Source organism: Lissotriton vulgaris, chromosome 9 (genome assembly GCF_964263255.1).
Source record: "Lissotriton vulgaris chromosome 9, aLisVul1.2, whole genome shotgun sequence".
Taxonomy (NCBI): domain Eukaryota; kingdom Metazoa; phylum Chordata; class Amphibia; order Caudata; family Salamandridae; genus Lissotriton; species Lissotriton vulgaris.
The window spans coordinates 232,139,724-232,153,540 of record NC_141697.1 but is presented as its reverse complement, the minus strand read 5'-3'; the positions used below and the strand labels follow the sequence as shown (position 1 = coordinate 232,153,540).

Here is a 13,817-nt window from a genome sequence, read left to right as displayed (position 1 = left end):
TTGTTAACTAAACATGAACACATATGCGGAAGCCAGCTGAGCACAGAGCAGGGGCATCAACTTAGCGTACAACAGTCCTGGGGGCGTTCACAGCAGGCGGCAGGCAAGAGGGGGGGAGAGGCCAACATGCATAGCTCAGCTTCCGAGCAACCAGCCAGGGTGACAACAAGGCCAAAAGGTGCTTTTTCACTCTCCCCCTTATCCCCTTGTATGCATGTCTGAACGTGATTAAATTGAAAAGAAAGGCGCCCGACGCCTTTACATCATTGCTGGCTGTGCAGCTTTTAACATGGTTCCGTCTTTCTTTTCAATGTGTTCACTTTTCTAGCATTAACGGCACGCTTTAGCTTTAAACATATGAAGATAAAGCACAACGTGCTGCAAATGCTAATTTAAGATATTTGATAGGCTCTGACTTAATAACAAACACACTAAAAAAATATAGTTTGAAATAGTACCCCTGGAATGTACAATAATATCCTCTGAGATCGGCGCCAATTATTTTGGCGCTTTAAACGTATATTGCGACTCTCAAGCATGTCACTTGTTTTAATTAATTTCGTGTGTTCGCCAGTTCCTAGGCCAATGCTTGTTTTTATTAGTGCCGTGTTCGCCAGTTCCTGGGCCAATGCTTGTTTCTATCCTGGTCAATGTTTCGCGAGTCATAGAAACATTTACATTAGTCTACTTGGAGAGAACTCTGAATAGATCTACAAATGTCAACGTTTGAAAGTTGCAGCGCGTGCCACCCACTGGCTTCCGCTTTTCACAAAAAAGATGTTAATGGTGGTCTAAAGTCAGTTCCGAAGCTAATAACTGCCTATTGTTCTCAGCGGCCGCTCAAAAGCTGGAAAATAGCCAGGCCAGTGGTCAGGGCAATACATGTCACAACATTTGTCGATAACAATGAGAACAGCTGTGCGTGAAAACCAGGCTGCTCGCAGAAGCAGGTTTGGCTGTGAGCCAGACGATAACCCCTGGTTCCAGTTTAAAATAAGGATCTGCGTTGCTTTTACTTTCTGCTGGTGGGTTGCTGTTTGCCCGTCCTGAGTCCGTCCCATGCCGTCTGGGCACCTTTATTACAGTCTGTGCGGCCCAGACTGTCATAAAGCTTTGCAGCATAATCTCAATGCACAGATCCTATCGATTACTGAGACAGGCTGTATTCAGCACTTTTCGAATGTCGACCAATGAACACCAATCATGGTCTGTGCACTGTTAAAGATAGAGCTGACGGCTTAGTAGATTTATGCAAATTTTATATTAAATACAGACACATAAATTTAGTGTGCTTCCTTGTTCTTGCATACTCCATGTGGGCTGCTTTTTTCCATTGTGTCAGTTGATTTATTTTTGAATAAGAATCAACCCAGAGGCTGCAGGGCAGCATCACGCTGCAAAAGTTGCAACGTGAAAAATACCATAATCGTGTTGGTTGTGTGGGTTTTGTATATATAACTTTTTGTAATTTTTTTTTTTTTGCGTCTTGAGTCTGAAGTGGGCTCGGGATCTGCCTCATCAGTGTAGCGTCATATGACCCTGTAGCTGTAAATGTAGGATGTGGCCAACGTTTCATAAAGGGCAGAATGTGTTAATCTATTGGGAGTTTATGTAATTTATCAGTGATATGCAGAAGGTTAACATGCTTTTATGTAAATTATTTTTTAATTTTTCCTGCCTATTTATTTAGCACACGGCCGTGTCGTTATGAATACAACAAAAAACAGCTCATTGAAGGGTCGAATAGGCTGGAAGGTAGCGTTCTTTCGTTATAAGTAGGTATGTTTGCAATGATTTAATGTGATGTATCTAATTAGAAGCATGTTACATGTAGTTAAAATAATTAGAGTATACTATTAACTCAATCTTCGGGAAATCTTTTTAGTCTGTTAAAATTAGAAGCCAGCACAACCGAATGGCATATGATTTTAGAAACATTTTCCCTTCGTAGTGTCTGTTCAAACGTCGGTCGATGGTCTGTGCTCGAATATCATTATCGTCTCGTGGCTGCTCGGGGACCGGTGAAGGCAGTTGCTCAGTCCACTTCAGTACGACTGCTGTCAGAAACTGACAGCACATTGAACAGCGTGGGCTGAAATGGCAATGACTGTATGAGCTTTAACGCTATCTTTCTGGGAGGTCCCACCCCAGCATACTTCGTTTTATTCTCGCTGACTGCGTGTAGATTTACTGGTGATGCATGCATTTGAGGCATTTTTTATTTATTTTACTATTATGCCACCTGACCTAAATGCACCATGCACTGATACTGGGTGGCAAGGCGTGTTTAAGAAGACTGCGTAAATAATCCAGAGGCACATGAGACTGATTTGATATTACACACTGAAATGAGTGGTATAATGGAGTATCTTGAGTTGGTATTTTTATCATTCAGAGTGATCACTCATGGAGTTGCTTAAAATACTTACCCGAGGTCCAGCTTTGGGAAAACCTAGATGTCTTTGAAGAATTGCTCAAAAGCTATTCAAATTGAGAGGAAGGACCGGGGAAAGTTGCCACCAGAATACGAATTGGTTAGATAGGTAATGTTGACACTAAAAATCAGTTAAGTTGACAGCTGTGATTGTGACATTATAGGAAACCACACGTATGAAAAACAATGTCTTGCTTTTATGGAGTTCGATTAATTTCTATATGCAATGTTTCTACAAGACATACAATTAAATGCTTGTTAATTCATCATAATTTTGAGATATGTTAGTCCCTTACACATGGCAATCCATGGTGTCCAGGGGACGCGGAATGATACACCAAAGCCTGTAATTGTATATGACGAGAGTAATTCTCTTCTGGTTGTGACATGATGCTAACTTCCTTGGGCTTTGGCATTCGGCGATCTGCAGCAGTCTTGCTAACTGAGACATTGTGATGACAATTCTCTGTACACAAACAAGAGGCGTGGGCACCAGGTTCAATGTTAGGACATCCTGAAGCTAGAGTGGGGGGTTTCGCCCTAGTTGTGCCTTTCTGCCCTCTGATATACTCGGTTTTTGTGCCTTTCTGCCCTCTGCATCACCACATCCTCACTCAGCGCTACCCCAGCATCACTCAGCGCTACCCCAGCATCACTCAGCACCACCACATTATCACTCAGCACCACCACAACACCACTCAGCACAACCCCAGCACCACTCAGCACCACCCCAGTATCACTCAGCAAAACTCAGCATCACCACAGCACCACTCAGCACCACCACAGCACCACTCAGCACCACCACAGCACCACTCAGCACCACTACAGCATCACTCAGCACCACCACAGCATCACTCAGCACCACCACAGCATCACTCAGCACCACCACAGCAACACTCAGCGCCACCACAGCATCACTCAGCACCACCACATTATCACTCAGCACCACCACAGCACCACTCAGCACCGCCACAGCATCACTCAGCACCACCACAGCATCACTCAGCACCACCACAGCACCACTCAGCACCACCCCAGCACCACTCAGCACCACCACAGCACCACTCAGCACCACCACAACACCACTCAGCACAACCCCAGCACCACTCAGCACCACCCCAGTATCACTCAGCAAAACTCAGCATCACCACAGCACCACTCAGCACCACCACAGCACCACTCAGCACCACCACAACACCACTCAGTACAACCCTAGCACCACTCAGCACCACCCCAGTATCACTCAGCAAAACTCAGCATCACCACAGCACCAATCAGCACCACCACAGCACCAATCAGAACCACTACAGCATCACTCAGCGCCACCCCAGCATCAATCTGCGCAACCATTCAACAACCAACAACTGGTTCAAATATGTTCTCTCAATGTTTCAAACTTTATTACAAATGTCACAAAAAGATGTTAATATTTCACTTCTGTTCTTGGATTTTCGTCACAATAAAATACACTGAACATAATCTTCACAAAAGTTATCTACAAAAGTTTAAGCTATTGCCATTATTAAATTACAATCACTTTTATGTAAGTATTAATTATTTAAAAAAATTAAAAGCCATTGTAATTTGTAATATCAATACATCTAAGTCACGTAAATACAAAACATGTTGCATTACAAATGCTATAGGTGTCACATTTGCGAAAGTTATAACTATTGGCATTGTATATGACAAAGCTATTAATTTAGCTATTTTCAAAACCAACACATAAATAAAAAATTGTCATTTACAAGACCAATAGCTCAAACTTTCCTAATGCGAGACCTATTGCATTGCAAATGCTTGTTGAGCTGTCTCAAGGTCCTTATGTGGATACCAAAAGAAGAGTTTTAGAAGCAGCGCTGATTAAGGGGCATCGGCTCTGCCCACCTGCTGATCTTCTCTGCAACCTTTTGTTTGGGCCAAAATGTATTTACCTTATGTGATTGTTTATGCTGAGTATAGTACGCCTGAAATTATTGGGGCAATTCAATAATCAAGGATATATGCCCGATTGGTTCAATCAGGGCCAGCGCTAGGAATGGGCAGTGTGGGCAGCTGCCCAGGGCCTTGCACTCAGCCCACCAGCTCAGGGCCCCACACCAGTTTAACCCAGCCCCCTTGTACTCCTGCCGATTCAATTGAAAGAAAGGCGTCTCTTTGCAACTGGGCCCATGAGAGGGAGGGGAGGGGGGCCTCCCTGGGCCTCTCAGGGATGGTGTCCCAGTTACATTTTGCCGATTTTCTTGGAATTAGGCCTCCTGCCCGGTTGCCCGTTCAGAGACACTGCGGGACGCCCATTGCCAGCACTTTAGCGCCCTACAGGTTTAACTCTCACCCCCCAAGTAATTCTCATATCTTCAGCTCGAAATGTTCTGTGAAAGAAGTGCTTGTAGGTGGCTGAGAGCAGGAGCTGTGGCCCAGGAGAAGTCTGAACAAAGCAGCTTCTGTAGCCGTGAATATGTCACATATGCAAATTAGAGGAACCTCGCACATTCCCTTTCAGCCCAGTGCACCAAAAATCCTAGAGCTGGACCTGGGTTCAATAGGAAGTTATTAAAAGTCAAATACTATGAAACCCAATAGGTTAGCTGCAATGCACGTAAAGTATGTGCATCGCATGTAAATTGATAGTCGGGGGATATCCTTCATGCCAACAGACCCGATTCAGCCAGGAGACACACGATTTTAGAACCCCAAGTTAGCTTTATTTTGCTGTTTCTCACCTCTGCTACAATATAAATCAATGGGGAAAATATATTGTTCTGATTTTTTTCAAATTCTCCCACTTTCATTTTCTAAAATGTTGGCGTGTATGAGACAGCTAGTTGACGAAGAAAATGCATGTCCTCTCATCATAGAACAATCGTCACAAAGAAGATTAAAATTTATCCGATAGGTGCATGTATTACATTTTCAGCCTTCAGAACATCTTAAAACGTTCAAGATATGTTTAGACCATTTAGTAAATGAAGGGCCATAGGCTTCATTTCATAGTGCTTTGGGGCAGTTTCTTAAGGACAGAAGGGCACATTAGAAAAAGGTGCGATATCTCCTGATTGTGACACTAGAGCAAGTTCAGGTCTAAATATCTGCAGACCTCTCGCCAATTCCCCACAGTTGAAAGCAATGTAGGCGCTAAAAAATGTTGGTTAGCCCTACATCTGGTTTTGTCTGCCATTACCCGGGAGTTGACACATATGATAAAAAGCCTGCAAGACAGCATATTCTGCTTTGTGTTCCACTGTGTATCTCCCATGAGGTGTATTCCTCAAGTTTAGGGTAACTACCCTGTTCCTATGCTTGCTTGGGGTATTTTCAAATGAAAAGTAGAAATACACAAAAAAGTCCCCAGGGTCTCAATATTGAAAATCTAAGAATGAGAGTGCTGGGGAATCCCTTTTACAGGATTGTGGCATGCTTCATCATAGTGTGGGCTGCAACCCCCTCTCTACAAGGGAAAAGCTCAGGGATGTTGTTTTGGCAAGCAATAGAGGTATACTAACACCTATAGGTGAGCAGAGTGTGGTGAGAGGCACAAAGAAAAAGAAGTGTGTGAGCTAAAACTAATACTCAGGTATGTCAAACAAGCTTTATTGGGGCACCCTGAGGTTAGGACGAAAAAGAAAACTGTGCCAGTGGTTTGTTCAACCTGTCATAGATCGATAAGGGTCAACATGTTTCAGCCTAAAACCCTCTGCAGAGGTGTGGCGGCTTTCATCAGGACCAAAATGAAAAAGTGGCTATGGGGTGAATACCCAAAAGCAAAAATGAATGAAGGATATAGAAAACCAGTGGTTAGAGTGATAATCACTCTAGCATGAGAACCCTGGTCGTTGTATCAAATGTATCAAGTTGTAACACATTATTAGAGACACACTCTGCACTTATAAATGTCACCAAAGTGTATTGAAAAATATGTTAGTGCACCCTTTACCGCCCTTTAATATAAAATGCTCAACATTGCTTAATTAGATACGCTGCGAAATGACTTACTCATTCCTTTGGGTGGCCAGGTGACACCTTTACCTTGGCACGGATGCTCAAGGTGGCATTCGAATCCTGTTAGAATAAACAGGTGGGAATTCATTTCCAAGCCCATATGGTGCCGACTTGAAAATAACACACAGTGAGAGCAGTTGACGGAGATCAAAATAGTCTACAAAAGTAGACCAATTGTGTGGATTGAAAAAATGATTGTGACATCGATTTCGTCCTGAGTGGACAGGACCAAATAAAACGGAAAAAATAGAGGTAACCCAACATTGATTGTTGTGTTTGTGGGTCATTCTTGAAAACACGCGTCGTGTGAAAATATCATGGCGTGTATAGGCCACGAAATCCTGCCTCTAAAGACATGATTAGAAAATAGCAAACGGGCATTGAGAGACCCCTGTGAACATTGAGGAAGTCTTACAACGAATACAGGTATTGGTAAAGAAACACTCATGGCATGCAATGAACTAGGGCTTCCACTGTGATTGTGTTCTGGGGGATTGGTCAGGCATCGTGACTTGAGAGGAAGTGAGTGCTTCATGGGACAGAGACAATCGTCTTTAAGCAATTTCAATGTATTTGTTGGTTACCCCTACTGTACAGTCGTGCAGTTGAAACACCACTCAATTGTTGTTGTTTGCCTTACCTCAGTAGATCGACTTCTGGGTACCTCCGCTTGCCCATTCTCCTCTTTAAATAAAAGGTAAAAGAGGGTTGGCCCAGCTTTTTCCGGTCATGGACAGGCACAGACGGGCCTGCTCTTGGCTTGGTCCTCTCCCGCAATGCAGGAAAGTGAAACGCTCTTGCGTCATTTTACACAGGTAAATCAGTAGATATCTTGAAATAATGTGTTCCCTTAAACAGCATTACATACAAGGAAACTGGAAAGCTCTTGCAAGCAAAGTTTCACACTGTCAACTATTTTACTATTTGTTTAAGTAGGAGTAATTGTTATAACGGTTTTCATAAAAGGGTTTACGAAAAAAGTTTATTTAATTAGAATGTTATTGATGGGGAAAGGGAGGTGACCTTGGACTGCATGGACCAGTGCTGGTCAGCTGCATTGTTACTTTGCTTGCATCCTTTTATAAGAACTTCCACAGATCCATGTGGCTGTGTGAAGCACTGACACTTGAGCTTGGCATCTCAGTGGCAGCTACATTACTTCCTGGCTGCTCTCACCATGCAGCCCCTTCTCGTCCACCACTTTGCCTCTTGGTTTGTCCTTAGTATGAGGCTGTGGTAAACTCGTTAGTATTATAAGATATTGCAACATTGACGTATTTTCTAGTTAGTAAGAACCATTCTCTCTAGTGTACATACCAGCATACATCAATCTACGTTAAGGAAGCCTCTTTTGTGAACAAACTTGGCAGGATTATGATCTGCTGAAACAATAGTGTAGTCAAAAACACATGTATTCCATGGTTTACAAAGAAAGTAGAATTCTAAACAGTGAAAAGTGTAAGGAACTTACAACGGACTCAAAGTAATTTTACTTTTTAGCTGATGAATATACAATCCATCCTCAACCCCCTCGTAAAAACTGAGGTGTCTAAAAGTCGGGTGTGTCAGAGAAACTGAATAAATAGTTTCATGAGATAAAAAAAGGCCTTAACAAATTAAATCCCTCTGCTTTCGCAACTTATCCTAAAATCATTTAAAACATCAGCAATTGATTTGTTCTAAAGGTTCAAGAAAAGCTTTTTCAGAACTGCTTTGATATTTTTGCACAACATACTTGCCAAATGTTCTCCACTTCAGGGGTCCATTTTTCCTTTAGAATTGGTTGTACTGCTGACATAAATTCGGTTCCAATGTACTGCGAAGAATAAGAGCTTTAGTAAAAGCGAGCAGTAATATCAATAGATTAATTCTATATTTTCAATTCACATTCTACCTTGTAAAAGCAAGCAGTTGAAATACTAAAATAAGAAACTTTCTCTGAGAAGGGTAAACAAAATGGGCTAAGACTGAACATGAACTACCAAATCAATGTCTACAACTCTCCTTGCCCAAATGATGGGATGGTAATTCTCCTTTCAACACATTGTCACTTTCTAACATTGACGTTCACTGCTAATCATGAAAGTTAAAAATGCCTGGCAGGAAACTTTAAAAGGCTCTGAGGATGTCCTTTTTACTTAAACTAGAAAGAGCAAGGATCTTTCAGATCTAAGATAAGTTTTGGGCTCAAATGGAGGGGTGAGAAAGGAGGGTAGCAGAAGTCAGGCCTATTCACTCTTTTGTTCTCAGGCAAGTCATAACTTTAGCCTCCACAGCCCCGCCGTGCAGGGGGTGGTGGCGAGCTCCAGGGGTCTCCTCGGGCACTGTGCACAGGCAACAGGCCCATGGCGGGCAGTGCCCTCAAGTTTCATTTCGCCACTTTTCTCAGGGTGCCAACCCACCAAGCACTTAGAGGCCGATTATGATCGCGGACGGACTTGTGTCCGTCCGCGATCATTGAGGAGGAGGGGACGTCCGCATGGGCTGCGGAGTCCCCTCCTGTGCGATTAGGATGTGACCGCCACCCTGGCGGTCATATCCTCTACTTTTAACATTGCCGCCGGTGCAGCTTCAAGCTGCACCCACGGCAATGTTAAAAATGCACGCATTGCATTTGCATGCAGAAAGAGGCAGGCACCGCGCGGTGCCTGCCGCTTTCTGCATGCAAATGCAGGGGGGTACCATAGGTACCCCCCATGTGCACCCCCCCACCCCCCCTTCACCTAGGGGGCCCGCAACGGGCCCCCTAGTTGAAGATCCGTATGCTTTTCCACGGCGGAAAACCCGCCGCGGAAAAGCACTTTTAAAAGCCCATCCTGATATGGCGGACGGTGTCTGAGAGACACCGTCACCATATCAGAGCTTTTCCGCCGCGGTTGTAAGCCGACCGCGGCGGAAAAGCTGCGGACGGAAACCAGGACCCACCAGCCATCCTAATGTGGCGGTGGGTCCTTGGCCAGTCCGCTGCGGTTTTTCCGCATCCTCGGGGCCGGCGGTGGCTTCCGCTGGCCCCGAGGATGCGGAAAAACCGCAATCATAATCAGCCCCTTAGTGTCTCACCCTGGCTGGTGCACAGTGGCAGTGTGGTCAGTGCTATGAGTTGACTAGGGCTTGCCCGCTTTTTGGAGCCTTTGGAAGTTTGAGAGGTACTTGGAGCGTGAACCCCTTCTCAAACTTTTGGCTTCCCTCAGCTTAGCTGGAGTAGGTGTAATCTGGACCTTTTATAGATTGTGTTTTTTCTGCCCAGTTTGCCAGCCTTGATTACTCTTCCCTTTCTTCGGTATTCATGGGGTGTATTTTTGCAGCAGAAGACTGCATCCTTGGCTTCATAAGGTGCATGGCTACTGTTCATGTCACAAATTCCCATTCTTGCCTTTTTACAATCTGTTGACTCATCCAGCACCAACCCTGCCTGGCACATGTTCCCATATGTATTACTGAGCCTTATCGGATTACCTCTAATTTTTGGCATCCCACCACATACGATTCTCGCTGTCTCTATGGCTAGGCTGGTGCTGCTTAGCTGCCTATAAGCTTTAGCCCAGGGTCTCCAAACTGTTCATTAGAGAGAGCTGCCTCTGGTCATAGGAAGCCTTTGGGAGCTACGGCCTAATATAGGGATTCAATACACGTACACAAACATCAGATAACAGCTTTAGAAAACAGATAGCTTAATTAAAGTCTCTAAAGTACCCCATTCTTCCTACAGGGAGCATACAGCAATAATGGGACTGGAGCTGCATTGCAGAAGGTTTACATTGGGGTCATCCCTAAGGATCAGTTTGCCTCTTTGCTCTTGAGACAGCAAAAGGGATAAATAGAAAGAAAGACAGAGAATGTGAGAGAACAAAGGAGAGTAAGGGAGTACATGAAGAGAGAAAGAGACAGCAAGGAAGAAAAAAGTCAAGAGTGAAATAAAGGAAAAAAAGAAAGAATCAGCGAGACAGGGAAAGAAAGAGAACAAAAGAGTCAGAATGAGGAAACAGTACATGAAAGAGGAATAAAAAAGAAAGAAACAGTGATAGGGATGAATGAAAGAAGACAAAGAAACAATGACAAAGGTAGAAGTAGGAACAAAGAAAAAGGAACAGATAAAGAGAAAAATAACAATAGCATAAATAGAACAAGAGAAGGGTGCAACATAAGGAGAGGAAAAAATGAGAAAAAGAATGTGGATGAAAAAATAAACTAAGAAAGAAACAGAAAGGAAAGAAGAAGACACGTGGAGAAGAAGACAGTAGTGGAAGAAAAAAGAAGAAAAAGAATGGAAAAGTACAATAAGTAAATACAACAAGAAAAAGAGAGACAGAGAAAGAATAACAAAGATATGAAAGATACACAGTGAAAAAGATAAGAAGCAGAGGAAGAAAGAAGTAGAGAGAGAAAGAGATAGGACAAAAGAAAGGAAGAAGAAAAGGAGAGAAATTAAGAGAGAAAAGGAAAAATAAACGCAGAAAAAAAGGGAGGATAAATGAAAGCATGGAAGCACAAGTGAAATAATTATTGAGAGACAGAATGGGAGAAAATAGGTGAATAAAGAAGTAGAGAAAAAAGAAAACCAGAAAAAATAGGAGAAATCAAGAGAACAAAACGGGAAAAGAAATACAAATGAAAGAAACAAACAAGGGGAAATGGTGAAAAGGGTAAAAGAGGTATAAATTAACAAAGAAAAGTAGGGAAAAATATAATGAAATAAAGAGAAGAATAGAAAAGAAAAAGAAACAAGAAAAAATGAACAACAAAGAAAGGAAAGAAAAGTAGTGTTCAAAGACAGGAAGAAACATAAGCAGGAGGAAAAAAGAAGGGAAGAAAAAAGGGGTGAAGGAAAAAGAGAGGATAATAACAATAGAGAAATGAGAGAAATACAGAAACCAAAAGGAAAAAAGAAAGAAAAAAGACCTGAAATAAAGGAGAAAAATAAGTAAAGAAAGTTTATTTTCCCAAGAAGTCAGGCTGCATGTAAGCTTTCGAGCCCTCATAGAAGGGTACGGTGGATGGACGTCATTTGCGGTTCACCTGGTGTTGCAACTGCGTCCCTTGGCAGTGGGACTGTCCTTGCGACCCCTGAGCTAAAAGAGGACATAGACAACAGCACCAGGAACCGAGCGACGGGAGCATTTTGTCGTACAAAACGCTCCACAGAGGCTCCGTAGCAGCATACCTCGAGATTGTAACAGTTGCAAGTGAAAATGTTACAATTCGACCTGATCAACTGAAATGTAACTGAGAAACACTGGTCCCAGGCCTCAGACAGCCCCTGGCATGCCTGGAGGCTTTCATTATTCCTGTGCTGTCCCAGATTGCACAGAAGAGGACGCTGTGTCTAAATTCAGGCCACCTTTGCTGCTGTTCCAGCACGCAACATTTTTGAGTCACAATAAATGCTTATATTTAGCATTTTATATGCACACCAGCACATTCGTTTTACTGCAGCAATGTTTATCCTATTTCAGGCATTTTCTTTCAGTTTCCATTCTAGTTTGAATGGCAGAGAAAGTGAGTTTCCATAGGTCAGCATGACTTGAGTCAAGCAGTGGCAGCTGGTAGGGAACGATGGCGGGGGAGCAAGAGGAGGTGGGGAGGGGCAAGGAAAGAAAAAAATTAAGAATAAAGCAAATTTACCTGCTTCTGCAGCCTCTCCCGTACAGGAAACACCCGGGCTCCCAAAGCCAATCAAAACGATGCAATGCAGCGTTGTGATTAGTTCCCCTAAATTCCCCATAGCCAATCACAATGCTGCACTGAAGCGTTGAAATTGGTCTGGGTGCTGTCGTTCAGCGTTCAAACAGGGCGAAGGGAGCCTGTGCATGTTCCACAACAGGCTGAGTAATGCAGCCTGGTGGCAGGGCCGGCTCTAGGCTCATGGTGGCCCTGTGCAGGGAGCGTAGGTGGGGGCCCCGGAAGAGGGGGTCCGGACCCTCATGGACATCGATTCGCCAAAATGTTATGGGTGACAAAAGCGACATGTCACTCCCTTTCACACCCAGTGACATCACAGGCGTGTCTAACCTTGGACTTTCGACGGCCTCTTATTTACTGCTTGAGGTGTTATGGAAAGAGCAAGAAATGGAGACAACAGAAAAGTAAACAAAGCTCCATGGGCCCTCTTTAGTTTCTGTTCTCTCTGTCAGTCAGTCTCTCTCTCTGTCAGTCTCTGTCAGTCAATCTCTCTCTCAGTCAGTCTCTCTCTCTGTCAGTCTATCTCTCTCTGACAGTCTCTCTCTCAGCCAGTAAGTCTCCCAGTCTCTCTCTCTCTCTTAGTCTCTCTCTCTGTCAGCCAGTCTCGCTCTCTCCCAATCAGTCTCTCTCTCTCCCAGTCAGTCAGTCTCTCTCAGTCAGTCATTCTCTCTCTACCTCAGTCAGTCTCTCTCTCTCTCTCCCTGTCAGTCCCCCTCTCAGTCAGTCTCTCTCTCTCTCTGTCAGTCTCTCTCAGTCAGTCAGTCTCTCTTAGTCAGTCAGCAGTCTCTCTCGCAGTCAATCAGTCTATCTCTCTCAGTCAGTCAGTCTCTGCCTCTCTCTCTGTCTCTCTCTCTCTGTCAGTCAGTATCTCTCTACCTCAGTCAGTCAGTATCTCTCTACCTCAGTCAGTCTCTCTCTCTGCCAGTCAGTCTCACTCTCAATCAGTCTCTCTCTCTCTGTTAGTCAGTCAGTCACTCTCTTAGTCAGCCAATCTTGCTCTCTCTCTCTGTCAGTTTCCTAGCCAGTCAGTCTCTCAGTCAGTCAGTATTCAGTCTCTGAGTCAGTCAGTCAGTCTCTCTCTCTCTCAACTCTCTCTCTCTCTCCATTCTCTCTCTCAACTCTGTCCACTCCATCTCCACTGTCTCTCCACTCTCTCCACTCTCTCCACTGTCTCTCTCTCCACTTTCTCTCTCTCTACTCTCTCTCCACTCTCTCTCCAATATCTCCCTCCACTGTCTCCCTCCACTCTCTCCACTCTCTCTCCACTCTCCCCCCACTCTCTCCCCACTCTCTCTCTCCACTCTCTCCACCCTCTCTCCCTTCACACTCTCTCTCTACTTTCTCTCCACTCTCTCTTTCTCTCCGCTCTCTCTCTCCCTCTCTCTCTCCACTCTCTCACTCCACTCTCTCACTCTCTCTCACTCTCTTTCCACCCTCTATCTACTCTCTCCAGCCTCTTTCTACTCTCTCTCCACTCCCTCTCCACTCTCTCTCCACTCTCTCCACACTCTCTCTCTGCACTGTCCCCTCCACTCTCTCCCTCCACTCTCCCTCCACTCTCTCTCCTCTCTCTTCTCTCTCTCTCCACTCTCCACTCTCTCTCTCCACTCTCTCTCTCTTCTATCTCTCTCTCCACTGTCTCCTCCACTGTCTCCCTCCACTCTCTCTCCACTCTCTCTCCACTGCCTCTCCACTCTCTCTCCAC

The 13,817-nt window shown here is 44.3% G+C and overlaps 1 protein-coding gene across 1 annotated transcript in view; it reads right to left on the bottom strand.

The window, feature by feature from the left end:
* LOC147689875 (neuroglobin-1-like) overlaps positions 1-13,817 on the bottom strand; it is a 179,878-nt gene that overhangs the window by 48,913 nt on the left and 117,148 nt on the right. Inside the window, exon 4 of the mRNA XM_086936606.1 lies at positions 8,169-8,249. Coding sequence (XP_086792732.1) covers positions 8,169-8,249 — 81 coding nt within the window. The remainder of the gene's footprint in view (positions 1-8,168; positions 8,250-13,817) is intronic.